The following is a 15,147-nucleotide window of genomic DNA, read 5'->3' as shown; positions in this document are numbered from 1 at the left end:
GTGCTACTAGCATCACCAAATGAAAATTGCAAAAATAATGGTTGTCGTCAAACAGGTTTCCCAAACACTCCCCCTGTCTTCCATTGCTCAGAAAACAGAGAGTGCTGCCTCAAACTCACACATTGGTTAAACCATTGTTGCTGTGTCGGACAGGTCGGCATTCCTCATTCGGAAATGTTTAGATAGGGCCACCAAGCCACAATGTTTACACTTTTATGGGAAATCGATCTACAAATTGATTACTTATACAATCTTGGCATATTAGGCTGGGATAGAGGTAAATATTTTAACATAGAAAAAAATATAAACTTCTGTCTCTGATGTTTCTCCTAAAATTCATTAGGAGATAAAAAATAGACATAAATAGGCCTTTCAAAATGATTAAATAATCATCTGATTGCAGTTATTTGATCTAACTGTGGTAATTTGATAACTGTAATTATTGTGCATTTCAAATTACAGTCACATTTAATGCCCAAATGATGGAATTTTAAGCAAATACAGGTCCTTCTCAAAAAATTAGCATATTGTGAAAAAGTTCATTATTTTCCATAATGTAATGATAAAAATTAAACTTTCATATATTTTAGATTCATTGCACACCAACTGAAATATTTCAGGTCTTTTATTGTTTTAATACTGATGATTTTGGCATACAGCTCATGAAAACCCAAAATTCCTATCTCAAAAAATTAGCATATCATGAAAAGGGTCTCTAAACTAGCTATTAACCTAATCATCTGAATCAACTGATTAACTCTAAACACCTGCAAAAGATTCCTGAGGCTTTTAAAAACTCCCAGCCTGTTTCATTACTCAAAACCGCAATCATGGGTAAGACTGCCGACCTGACTGCTGTCCAGAAGGCCATCATTGACACCCTCAAGCAAGAGGGTAAGACGCAGAAAGAAATTTCTGAAAAAATAGGCTGTTCCCAGAGTGCTATATCAATGCACCTCAGTGGGAAGTCTGTGGGAAGGAAAAAGTGTGGCAAAAAACGCTGCACAACGAGAAGAGGTGACCGGACCCTGAGGAAGATTGTGGAGAAGGACCGATTCCAGACCTTGGGGGACCTGCGGAAGCAGTGGACTGAGTCTGGAGTAGAAACATCCCCGCATTCCCCAGGTCAAGCCACTTTTGAACCAGAAACAGCGGCAGAAGCGCCTGACCTGGGCTACAGAGAAGCAGCACTGGACTGTTGCTCAGTAGTCCAAAGTACTTCTTTCGGATGAAAGCAAATTTTGCATGTCATTCGAAATCAAGGTGCCAGAGTCTGGAGGAAGACTGGGGAGAAGGAAATGCCAAAATGCCTGAAGTCCAGTGTCAAGTACCCACAGTCAGTGATGGTCTGGGGTGCCATGTCAGCTGCTGGTGTTGGTCCACTGTGTTTTATCAAGGGCAGGGTCAATGCAGCTAGCTATCAGGAGATTTTGGAGCACTTCATGCTTCCATCTGCTGAAAAGCTTTATGGAGATGAAGATTTCATTTTTCAGCACGACCTGGCACCTACTCACAGTGCCAATACCACTGGTAAATGGTTTACTGACCATGGTATTACTGTGCTCAATTGGCCTGCCAACTCTCCTGACCTGAACCCCATAGAGAATCTGTGGGATATTGTGAAGAGAAAGTTGAGAGACGCAAGACCCAACACTCTGGATGAGCTTAAGGCCACTATCGAAGCAGTGCCACAGGCTGATTGCCTCCATGCCACGCCGCATTGAAGCAGTCATTTCTGCAAAAGGATTCCCGACCAAGTATTGAGTGCATAACTGAACATAATTATTTGAAGGTTGACTTTTTTTTGGTATTAAAAACACTTCTTTTATTGGTCGGATGAAATATGCTAATTTTTTGAGATAGGAATTTTGGGTTTTCATGAGCTGTATGCCAAAATCATCAGTATTAAAACAATAAAAGACCTGAAATATTTCAGTTGGTGTGCAATGAATCTAAAATATATGAAAGTTTAATTTTTATCATTACATTATGGAAAATAATGACCTTTATCACAATATGCTAATTTTTTGAGAAGGACCTGTATATAGGCTAAATATCGTCAATGGCACGTTCATTCAGTTGATCTCCGAGCATCACTGAGCTGCACTGCGGATTTCAACCAGCATCTCCTGTCCGGAAGAGCATGAGAACCACTTCTCAAGCACTCTGATGCGCACGCTCAAAAGCAAAAATATAAACGAACTATGATAGCAATGCAAAGCGCTCTGGTTTTGTTGCTGTTTCATGTGACGTCACTGTATGTCCGTGCCACCATGTTTGTGCCCAAAATTCCATATTTCTTCAGTGTGCTGCACTGTGAGTTGCGACATAAACTTGCAAAATTTTTGTTCCTATTTATAAATCTCGAAAAACAGATACTGCAGTTTACTTAGCAGAGCCAAAATGTTCTTTTTCTTTCAATAAAGTTATATCTTTCAATTGAAACAAATTTGTTTAGCCAAAGTTTACTGGGACTTGGCATAGATCAAAAGCCATTTTTGATGTTTTTCTTGATATTGTTTCACGGATGTTTGTCCATATACCGCCACTGTTTCCTCCCACTGATGGTCACAAATATGGCAGCTGTGAGGAAAATGTGATGTCACTGAAACAGGTCAATAGAACTTTGAAAGTAATGCAGCTAGCATCAGGGCCGTAACCACAATATACATTGAGGGGGACAAGTCCCCACCAATAATAAACTATAGCCAGATTTTCCCCCGAATAATTGATATCCTTGTTGCTGTTCTGCTGCAGTCCATTATGCACCGCTGTATCATTTGTTGCAGGTATAACATAATGGTTTAAAAAAGTTAATTTTTTTGCGTGCTCAGTTGTATAACTCCGCTCGGCGTTGTCATATGAGATAGGCAATCAAATCGATGAAGGCAAGACAAGAAGCTGAGCAGGAACCTTTTGGATTATTCCAGCGCTGCACATCAGCAAGCAGTTCAGGTTAAGAGTGTTTGTGTCATGCAAGATGAAAGTATCTAACTAAACATGCAATATTTGACCACTGTTTTATGATTGAAATATTGTACCGACTGACAGTAATTTCCAATGGTGCAAACTTTTCACCATTTGGCAAAATTCACCATTTTGAATAGAAAATTTGCCATGTAGAGTTTGTGATTCGTATGTCATTCATAACTGTGAATGTGAAAACATTATCAGAGCAGTTTTCAGTGTATCAGGATTCAAAAAGGACAATTAATATAAAGCATTATTAACTATTCAGTATAAATACATCATAACAGTAGTCCATATGACTCGTGCATTTTATTCCAAGCTTTCTGGGTCCATACAACAACTTTGTGTTGTATGGATTAAATATATGGTATTTTTATAATGATGTTTTTCTTCTGTTTTGACCTTGAGAGCAGTGGTCAATATGAACTGTTTTTGTATGTAAAAGAGCAGCGTTAGGATTCTTGAATAATAATAGATTGTGTTAAAATTCTACTGGGCAGAAAGACACAATGAGGGACAACTTGGGTGCAGTTGTCCTGCATATAAAAATATCTGACCATGTTGTTTTTCTAGCTTCTTACATATTCAGTATCCTCACACATGTGGTAACATTTAAAAATATCAAAGTCTTCCAAACTGTGGAACTGTCAAGCCAAATGTGAGCCAACTATAAGTATATAACATCTTTCACCATTCAAGTAAAGAGGAGCTGTACTTATATGCCATTTGTTTACATAGAAAATTGCTGCCTGGGAGTATTTCAAAGATGGCCACCGAGTGGACTGACCTGCCATGAAAGGGACTTTGTCCGCAGGCCATCCAGCTAGGCAGTCCTTGACTAAACCAATTGTGCGAGTTTAGGGTGGGACTATTTGTTTGTTTGAGGGTGTGTTCTGGAATCTGTTTTGAAATAGTGATTAATTTAGCAATTCTGTTTGGTGACACATTACACACTTCAGTAAAAAGGCTAGATGTTTGATGGTGCCCAATATATGTATGTTTTGGTTACTGTATAAAATCGAGGGTCTACCAATTGCAATAACTAGCCTAATAAAGAAATGAACTGTTCTGCATTAATGGCTTTTCATTTTGATATAATTTAGTTGTAACGAATGGTACAGTAAACACTGCACGTGTCGGGCACATGGGGATTTTCTGCTTAGGCTGTCTGTCCAATAGATTTTTTTTCCTGTTTGCTCAGCAAGAACACAAATTAGAGGGAACATTTGATGTTTGACAGAGAATATGAACAGATGGGGACATAAGGATAAATTGTTGTCAGATTTTGTTTTGAAGAGCACAGTTGAGGATTAATGTATTAAAATAAGTGGACTGTGTGGTGCAGTGTGCATCCACATCTACAGCAGCAGTCGGAGAATGACACACTATATAAAACCACTGCAGCACATGTACCCTCAGCACACATTAACCACACATTCTCCCTATAATATTGGGCCTCAGTACTGTCTGCTTGTAATAGGATTGTCTGCTTTTAGTGTGTTTCAGTGGGTGGATGGTTTGTACATGTCTGTCCCACAATGGGCTGTTTGTGGCAGACTGTGAAGGTGGTTCTAGTCCAAGGAGGCACAGATAATTACAATGACATATGCTGTTCTGTGGACAGGATGCCTGTCCATGTTTGTATGAGCGTTCAGATGGAATACAAAGCTGACCACTGCTTTGTTTATTTTATTGTTCTAAAACCTTGAATGCTGCCTGGCTGCCTACATAGGCAGCTGCCTACTATGGAAGCATCCTAACTTAAATGGAGCATCATAAGGAAGAGATTTAGAATGCTTTACATAGGCAGCAACTTCACAAGCCATACAAATAGCACTTCTCATGTGCAGCACAGACTCACTGATTTTAACAGAGGTGACATGAGAGGAACAACCCAAATATATTTGGTAAAATACTCAGTATTCAATCATTTCAAATAATTTTACTTTTCAGAATTGGATGGGTTATATGAGTGTATCCAGGTGTTAAATTGGGGCAGAACGTTCCGGAATGGTTGTTAGGTTTCCCCCACCTCAAAAATTCCAATTTAACACCTTAGTGTATGTATAAGCACCATTTCTCTCAATTCATCTGCTATTAATTTTTACACAGAGATCGTCACATCTAGGGCTGCACAATAAATTGAAAAAATAATTGAGATTTCAATTACTGCTGCCACAATTTACTAATCGTGGAAAGTGTCAATTATAGCAGTCCATGTGGATCTACTCATGTCGCATCAAAAGTTTCCATTTAATTTTCTGTTTCTTTTTTTTTTTTACACATTTTCTATTTGCAACCAATCACAGACAAGCTTTCTGTGTATAATTGATTCAAATTTTTAATAAAAGCTTTGTTTTGTTTATGCCTCTTAGAGGGCCAATGTATAGCTTTCCGTTTAGGCTACTAATCTTGATTTGCTGATGTTTAAAACAGCAATCATTGAAGTCATTAAGGAATCTCATTTGCGTTGAGATTCAACTTTAAGATTGATGCCAAAACAAAATTGGTTCTTGTGCATGTTGTAAATGAATGTGAATATGTGGAACAGAGAATGAGACTTGAGATCTGACAACTGATTTTCAGTACATTATTACTTCCGTTCCTCACTCAGAGCTATTGTATGGCTTCAGGAGGCTTGAAATATAGTTCACAGGTCATATGGACTACTTTTATGTAGTCCATTGTATTTGTGACAAGTTGACTCTTTTGGAACATTACTTTTTATTATTAATTCATTGATTATTTATTATTTTGCCTCATCTTATGTGCTGTATTTGTCTTCCTTCTGGGCCCAACCTACTGCTCTGTGGCTCAGTGGATAGTCAGTACCACTCCCTCACCAGAGTCCAGGGTTCGAGACCGTCTCTTGTTCTTGTTGTGTGGATGTAGTGACACTAGGGGTCCCACAACTAGGCCGTGAGCCGCAAGGGTTCAGGGGGGAGTGGAGGGTTCCACTCCAGCCCGACGCTTGTAGCCGCCTGGGCAAGCATGGAGCTCCGTGTCAGCCTGCGACTGGGCGACTGCACCCGAGTCCTCGGTGTCAGACTTCTCTGTGCTGTGATCGAGATCTCATCCTCTTCGCAAGATCCGAATGAGATTAGCCTAATAAATTAGCCTCCCATTGAGTCGCCCCAGTGCTAACCGTTGCAGCCTCATAATCGTAGGTAGAAGGATATTTTTCTGAGAAATAGGTAATTGTGCTAAGATGTTTCAAAAGCACTTCTCTATTCAGTGCAAAGTCCAAACTCAGTTCCTGCATTTGCAGTTTGGAGATTCTAACAGCTGGTGGTAATACAGTTCATGTCCAAACTCTGAAGTAAAACATCTGGATTTGGTGAGGTCATTATATATGTTGACCATTTCGTTATTTTGTTATATTTTCATTTAATCTGAAGTGTAACTTAGATTTTGAAATATTTTTGGTTTAAGTTCTCAATAAATAAATGTCATTTTAAAGCAAAATCGACTGGTAGAAGTGAAGTGCATGCCAAAAAAAAAAAAAAAAAGATCCCTCAAACACAATCCTAACCAGAAGGCCGATCACTGTTATATAGCTATAATTTATGTACTATTACTAGTACATACATTCTCTATAATGTAATGGAACATGCATCCTAATCTTGACAAGAACCACATTTTCCATGCATATAAAAGGAGCATGTCACTGACATACATAGACATTCAACAAGGACGCAGTTAATGCATCTTAGCTGGATTTAGAGTAGTTTGGGTCACTTGTCAGCTGGTCAGGTGGAAAGACCAGCTTTTTGACCAGCTAAAAAGCAATCTTGTCCTATATTAGAAGACCAGCAATTTTAATCAAATTCCACCATCACTGATGCTGAACAATAAAGTTTTGATAGGCCCCTGGTAAATAAAGAGATACTACTGTCTCCTCTCTTTCAAATACAGTATGTCCTGTTAGCACTTTCATAATTTATCCATAATTCATGGATAACAGATATGAAATACTTAAATGCACTGTGGGAATGAAGTGAAGAAATCACTTTGCACCCTCAGGTGGTACTAAGTGATATTGCATCGATTTGTCTCATGGCCAAGCTCTTCTGATGTTAAACTCTCGATTAGCAGACAGAGTTCAGTATAGATTTGTTTTAAATTGGACAATGAGATTACATTTTACAATACAAGTAAAAACTCATGCAACTACATCCTCAACCTTTCTGATGGAGTAGCTTTTGAAGCTATGCAGTAGCCCCTAAACGTATTAGCATGCTTAAAAGAAGAGTTCACCCAAAAATGAAAATTCTCTCATCATTTACTCACCCTCATGCCAACACAAATGAACACAAATGAAGAATTTTAAGAAGAATATTCAGTTCTGTAGCTCCTCACAATGCAAGTGTATGGTGACCAAAATATATCAATAGATCAATATTTAAGTCCTTAAGGAAGAATCAGTTACCCTTAACCTTCAGACTTTCTGGATGTTATACAGCTTTAAATATTTGTTTGTACTTTTACCAATTGTTTCATTTTCACATTTCTGGAATTTAGCCAGTAGCCCCATTTTCTCCCCCACGTGCTCCACTGGGTTCTGCATCTATCCCACAAATTGTAGACTTTCCTCTCAAATAGGTCCATACACAAAAGCCATACACAAAAGCATCACATATTATATCTATTTAAAAAATTTTTTTACTGTTTTTAGCTGGTAATCTATATTTTTGCATAAGTTTGCATAACTTTATATTAAAGGGAACAGTGGGGCAAAAGGTCCCCCTATGGTGAAAGACCTATTAAATATAATTTTCTCCTAAAATGTTAGATGGCAGAAATACCTATTACAGCACATTCCTAAACCCCTGTAACACTGTAACAAATTGTTTGACATTAGTGGGAAGGAATGGATTTGTTGCAATGGATGTGCAAAGTGGGCACATTTTGACTGCTGAAACAGGCAATAGAGGTTCATTTGTGAAATAGGCATGTACTTAAATTTAGTTTTTCTACTGGCAAAATAAATCAGACATTTTTATAATATAGTTGAGATTATTTAAAATGCCCAAAGTCATTGAAATAAATTTAAACTGAGACATCCTTGGCCAATTTTTCCCAAGTGTTTTTCTATTTTTTTATAATTCTTTAAAAAAGAAAATGTGTCCATTTATATACAGAATACATCATCCCCCTAGCATTACACTTTGGGACAAGGTCAAAGAAAGGTCAAGATTAAAGAACTGGGCTGTGAACTAGTGCTGTTGCACTAATCAAGAATGAATGCATTTTGAATGGTTTTCAATGCGGGTCACAAATGACCCCAAGGACAAAAGAGTGTGCAGTTTCTTAAGACAATAGGAGGGTTAAAGAAATATGACCCAAGTCCTCTTTTAAAACAAAACATTAAAAAAAGAAGTTAGTTCTGAGAACTGAGAAGTTCTACCAAGAGTTTACAGATGCCACTTGGTTTCGTATTTTATTATAATTGCAATGAAATTCAGACATTTTTAAATTTGGCTGAAGTGTCCAAATAATTTTGTGGCCACCAAAATATGAATAACTTGAAGAAAATGTAGGAAAAAAAAGTCCTACAAAATATGAACACAATCAAATAGATTTATTTTTATCCTGAAAAGATAGCAAATAGCAACACTTCCCTAGTTTAAAGGACAACTTATAAATATTTTGTTTATTTTTCAGAACCGTGAGGAATATACTGTAAGCTTAGAATGAATCCTTCCTACTCATGGATGTTTATATCATAACTGTAACATCTTCCCATCTGCTGCCTCAAAAATAGGGGAAGAGTGGAATTTTCCCTTTCCTCTGCAAATCCTGATTTTCTTCAGAGAACAATAGTGAGGTTACTAAAATAAATAATTATGACTTCTTAAAATAGGAAAGGTTTAATACCACAAGAGCAGATAAGAGATGTTGTCCATTGTATTCAGATATACAGTATAAAGAAGTATGGAGACAGAAACATTCCTGTATCCAGCATAAGTAAAGAATTTAAGAATAGTCTCCATTTCATTTTATGAGTCTGAGTTTTATTAGATTTGGCCATTGCTCACAGGATGCTGAATTGGAATATGAATTGGAATGACAGGAAGGGGAATTTACTGAACACTACAGATCCCTAAAACAGATGCTCAAGACCCAAACGATATTAGTAAGAATTCGGTTGCATTGGCCAACATGTGGAGCTATAGGAACTGGATAAGATCAAGCAGATGATGGCTTAGTATTTCATATATGTATCCACCTCTGATCAATTATATTGGGGACAGTATAGTGTGTTTTATGTACATTTTGTATTGTGTACTGAGTATATTGATTTTTTATAAATTGTGTATTTTATATACAAATAGTCTTCGTCTTTGTATTTATCTTTAACTTCTGTATTTATTGGAAAGTCGTGTGTACTTGCAGTCTTGACTGTTTTGCCACTATTGCACCATCATTTATCTCGAGGGATCAATGATGTATCTTTCTTTCTTAAGTTTCCATCTGCAAACATGCAATGACAAATCAACCATTAAAAGGATTTTTGTCAGTATGTGTAAAGAGCTATGAAATAATATCTCTATGGGGTACTCTACATCTGAATTTCTTGCTTGTGTCTGAATTATGTCATTGATTCTTTCCTACTTTGGTTCCTTGCAGGAGTTCGAAAATGCGGAGGGGGAAGTATGCCGAGCTGATCTTTCCACTTTAGCCTCCCCCATCTCTCAGAATGACCCTGAGGTTTACATCCTGCCCCTCACAGAGGTCTCACACCCTGTGTCCAAGCAGACAAGCAAATCATGTAAGAATATTCCCTTAGACCTTCTTTTAGTGTACTTTTACATCCAAGTATGCAGTGATTATAGAAATCATCTACACCAAACGTTCAAAAATGTATTTGCATTTCAATATTTACTCTGTTCCAAACCTGTAAGATTTTCTTTCTTCTGTGGAACACAAAAGGAGAGGTTTTTAAGAATGTTCTGACCGTTATTTTCCATAAAATGAAAGTGAATGGGGACTGGTGCTGTCGGGTTTCAGAATGACGGAAAAGCACAATAAAAACATCATAATGGTTGTCCAGATGATTTGTGCACTATATTAAGTCTTAAAATCGGAAGCGATACAATGACTTGAGTGTGTGAGCAACAAAGCAACATTTAAATCTTTATTTACTTACTATAAATATATTGAGAGCATTACATATCCATCTCTGAAATATTAAGCTACACCCTATTCAAGGTAAGTGTGATTTTAAATTTTCCCCCTAATTCTGTGTAAAATTTTCCTAACCATATTTTGGTAAATGGTCTGCACGTATATAGCGCTTTTTTAACCTTAGAGGTTTTCAAAGCGCTTTACACTATGACTCATTCATCCATTCACACTCACATTCACCAATGATGGCAGAGTTGCCATGCAAGGCGCTAGCCTGCCATTGGGAGCAACTTGGGTTTCAATGTTCTTTCCCAAGGACACTTTGGCATGTGGAGTTGTGTGGGCCAGGAATCGAACCGCCAACCCTGCGATTTGTGGCCAACATGCTGTACCACCTGAGCCACAGCCGCCCACCAGTATAAAGTATCTTTTTTAACTGTAATAAAGCACCTACAGAATGCCTATTCCATAATCAACATACATGAACAGAGTGGTGTTATCAGTGGTGTTTAGAGGACACCATAGCTATTGTGCTATCACACCCTGCAGCCAGATAGCTAGTTACATTTATTATTAATATTCATTATACTGCTTGTGGGAGTGCTGCCACAATAAACTGACATTTGTCACTCAAATCCTAATAGTCTTGTGACAGGAAGACAAAAGAACAGGACCTTTCTCTGTGCCCATTGTGAACGGATGGTTCTGTAAAAAGAGTTGTGGCCTTGTTTGTTTTCTCACAGCGGGTGGAGAGTGAGCTGTCTCTGGCAGCTGAACACACATCTGTCAATTGCATAATGTGGCATGAAGCCGGCCCAGACTCTTCTGTGGCATGATGCATGCTTGGAACTGGGCTGCAGCAATGTTGTAACAAACCTAATTTCTAGATATTATCACAAGTTATGCATTGGATCTACAGTATATTTAGACGTTATAAATACAATGATTTGTCAAATTGCAGCATTTTTGTTTTTAAACCACTTCTGTTGAAGTGTCATATTTTGCATTGATATTCCAGTATGCTGTCAAACCTAACCATGCTGCCACAGTCAAATCTGAGTGTGTTACAAAGGAAAGACAGTTTTGTCACACAGGGGTCAGACTCAGACTTGTGACTTGTGTGGGATGTTTGGTATATGGGGACAATTTTTCTACACTTGTGATAGCAAAATGTCCTCATTAGTAAAAAATAAATAAATACAAATAAGGCTCCTAAATGGGTCAGATGATGTTGATCATCAAATCTAGTGATGTGCACATTTTTGTGTGATGTTTAGATTTAGGTTTAGGGTTAGAGCTGGGAAATAGAAAATATAATTATGCTGATATGAAATCAATGGAAGTCTATGAAATGCCCTGTGTGTGTGTGTGTGTGTGTGTGTGTGTGTGTGTGGTGCATGCACACATGTGTTTTCTGCATTGTGGATGTTTTATAGTCTCACCCCTTCATTTATGTGTAATTGTTTTTGCATTGTGTCCGATTTATTGGTTTTTATGGGGCAAATAAAAAAAAAATTGCTCTGTGTTGTAGTCTTTCCCATTCATTCCCTGTGATGGGTCAATTTTGACCTGGAACTACACGAATGTTGCTGTTTTGTCACAAAGCCTCAACTCATCAAATCAGTTTTTTTGTGTGTTCAGATGGCAAATGTAGGACAAGTAACCAACTTTTGGACCACTCAGATGAAGGATACCATTTTTAATTAAAGAAACATAATGAAAATGGTTAAAAAATGACCCGAACTGCACATGAGCATTAAAGGGATAGTTTAACCCAAAATAAAATGTTGTTCAAAACTTTGCAAACTTTCTTTCTTCAGCAAAACACAAAAGATGTCAGTTAAAAGTCTCAGTCAACATTCACTTTCTTTGTACAGAAAGATGGAGGGGCCTAATCTATATCTAGAGACCAGAAAAGCATAGATATCTGAAGGACTATTTTCACTTAGGGCAGGAAGAAACCACCCATAATAGCCACCTAGCAACCATCCAAAATACTCTAGCAACCATATAGCAATGCACTAAAAAAACCACACAGAACACCTTAGCAAATGCACAGCAGCCACTCACAACACACTAGCTTCATGTCAGTGACAAGCACCCCTATGTGGAAGCTCTGGGTGAAACTGTACAAGTCAGATAATCTCCCTATGACTCACACACCCTGTCTGTGTAGAGCATTAGCGGAGAATGGGGGAGATATCAGGATGCTGGATTGAAACGCATGCAGCGATTGGACAAAAGAGTTTTAAGAGCCAGCCAATACGCATCTGACTGTTTGTTGCCCATGGTTACGGCCGTATGATTGGTTCAGGTGTTGCAGAGCAAGAGGGTAGCACTAAGTCCCTCGTGATATTGAGAAGGGCTCGGCCATGGTCGGGCTGAAATCTGCCCCCCTTCATCCTCCCACTCTTCCTCCTCTTTATCCCAGTGCCTACATATTACATTAATGCAAAGAACCAGAAATTAACATTTGACTGGATGCAACAATTTAAACCCCCATATTTGAATATCCTTGTCCTATATATGTTGTAGTGTTTTAATAATAAACTGCATTTACAGGTTTAATGGCATAAACGACACGTGACTCAGGAAGAGGCTGATCAAGAGAGCTTTTGTATTTTAGATTTGTGGAGCATCTCACAGTAATCTGAACAATAAGCACACGTAAGCAGCACACACACACATATATATATATATATATATGTCTGGCTTGATACAAGTTCCAGACACAGTGACAGGCACACAAACAACACTTTCTGTTCAGTAAATCTGACTGAATCCAGATGAGCTATGCAGTTAATAGTCTGCAAATTGGGTTTGGGTTCTGTTTTGTGTAAAGACTTACTATTTAGAAGTAAATGTGTTCCTCCTTGTCATGTAAATGACATATTATGACAATCAAGTACAGTATTACTCAGTGAGTGCATTTAGATGCATGATCTTACACTGATTATTCTTAATAATTCTACAACATGTAAGGTCATGTAAACGCCCTAAATGGCATTCCATTTTCAGGAAAATATCATAAACGGTTTAAGTAGAAACCCATCGGCACAATTTTTACCTATTACCCTGATTTTGGGTTGCATGTAAACACCTTTATCAGTGTTCTTACCAGCTTATCAAATGTGCGCAATTTGACGTCTAAAGCGGAGGATAACCTTACGTTATGCAGATGAAGTTATGCTGAAATGCTGCTTACACATTAAAAAGACCTAAAGTCATTAACTGAAAACATATCAATTAGAATTCTACATTGCATTAATTCATCTGATGCTTTCATCTCACACAACTTACAGGGCATTCAAATTAAAACATTATTATCATTGCATTTACCCTTGGAATTGAACCCATGCCGTTTACAGCACCTGACTGGTTGAACAACATCAGCATACATACAATGTACATCAACAAATTTGATGTATACAGGGCTCAACAGTAAGGCTTTTTCTGCTCACCCAGTCTGGGTAGTGTGTCAGATTTTACCTGCCCTTCCAATATTTTCACTGGCCTCACCACAAATATATAGATATTTATTCTAAGCATAATTAGATATTCTTTAAACATTTACCAAAACAAAATACTTTGAAGCCATTTAGAATCATTTGTTAGGTTTTTAAGCAATAATAGCTGTAAAATATACAGCTATAATTAACCCCGTGACAGCTACGTATACATGAAGACTTTTTTTATGGAAAACTATGGCATACATTGATTTGTTTATCATTTTCAACCTCAACAATCGTCCTAACTGATGCTTTCAAAACTATCACAAATCATTCTTGCAATTTGGACAATATTTATGCTAGCCAGCTACTGTAGATAACATTCCCTTGGTGCTATAAATAATCAGAATTCAGAACTGCTATATATTTAATACATCACAGAAAAACAATTGTTTACCTTTGCTTGCCATAAAAATATATACACATGATCAGCGTATAGGCTTATGATCATCATAAGATGTTGGTACAATACAGTACTGGCTCGACCGGGCAAGTGACAGTTCAGTCAAATGGCCTGAAACTCTCTCACGCTGGCCGTGGGCCATCTTTATTGCTAAGTCCTGGCGTATTTTATATTTTCACATATATTATTTCCATATTTGACATGCACACAAATAGGAACCAAGGCACCTTTAAAATCCCTTTATCCAGGTACGCTTGCAATTTGACTTTGTCTGAAATGTTTTGTTTGCAGATTAAGTGCAAGTTCCCTTTTAAACCATGTGTAATCGTAGGCCAGTTGGTCTCTTCACTTGCAGTTGTGCTGCGTTTTAATGCATTTTTAACATGGCCCAGGGCTGCTCTGGGAATGCCAGGAGTGGGATGGAAATGCACAACTCACAGATTCCACAGAAATGATATAAAAGGCCAGTTCAAGTCTGTTGAAGAAAAGAGTAATAGTTGTGTGTTATGAGTGGAGTGGGGTGGGGTGGTTAGGAGGGAGGGAGGGGGCACTTTTATTGCTGTGACAATCCTCGCTCTGAGCAGCAGAGAATGGGTCTTGTGTCTGGGCTGGTACTGGGGTACCAGGCGCTGCTGCTTTGCAGACAAAAGCCACAATTTAACTGTGGCAGGGAGCGTGAGGGACTGGAATGAGTGGCTTCTGGAACTTTTTAGAGGAGGGGAACAGTTTAATGCATTAAAACAGAAATGGGTCTGTGAGAGCACGCACACAGTGAGACCTGGTATCGCAGGAGGAGGTGTGTGGGGGCTTGTGTTAATGACAGAGGCCTTTCTGCTGCTCACAGTGCTTTATCTGTGTACAATTGCCCCCATAGTCTTGCTCAGACCCAGAGATAGGGAAGGGGCAGAGGAGAGAGGGTTATTGTGTGCTTATGTAATTGCTGGCGTGAGCAGAAGCATTTGACATGTGCAGAGCTCCAGAGCAGATCTCTCAGTGGGGCTAAGGGGGCTTAGCACATTGACCTCACAGCTGGAGCTCCTAGCTTAAAGCTGGATACCGAGAGGTCCATTTGAGAGTGCATTATGGGAATGTTGTGGAATGGTATATCTCAGCGCGAGGAGATGCGCTCTGTTGTTG

The 15,147-nt window shown here is 38.3% G+C and overlaps 1 protein-coding gene across 1 annotated transcript in view; it reads left to right on the top strand.

Moving 5' to 3' along the window:
- LOC127647911 (serine/threonine-protein kinase LMTK1-like) overlaps positions 1–15,147 on the top strand; it is a 61,448-nt gene that overhangs the window by 33,455 nt on the left and 12,846 nt on the right. The window contains exon 3 of the mRNA XM_052132437.1: positions 9,601–9,742. Within this exon, the coding sequence (XP_051988397.1) occupies positions 9,601–9,742 (142 nt within the window). The remainder of the gene's footprint in view (positions 1–9,600; positions 9,743–15,147) is intronic.

The sequence above is a fragment of the Xyrauchen texanus genome, chromosome 8 (genome assembly GCF_025860055.1).
Source record: "Xyrauchen texanus isolate HMW12.3.18 chromosome 8, RBS_HiC_50CHRs, whole genome shotgun sequence".
In the NCBI taxonomy this organism is placed as follows: Eukaryota; Metazoa; Chordata; class Actinopteri; order Cypriniformes; family Catostomidae; genus Xyrauchen; species Xyrauchen texanus.
The sequence above is the reverse complement of the archived record's forward strand: the minus strand, read 5'-3'. Positions and strand labels throughout refer to the sequence as shown.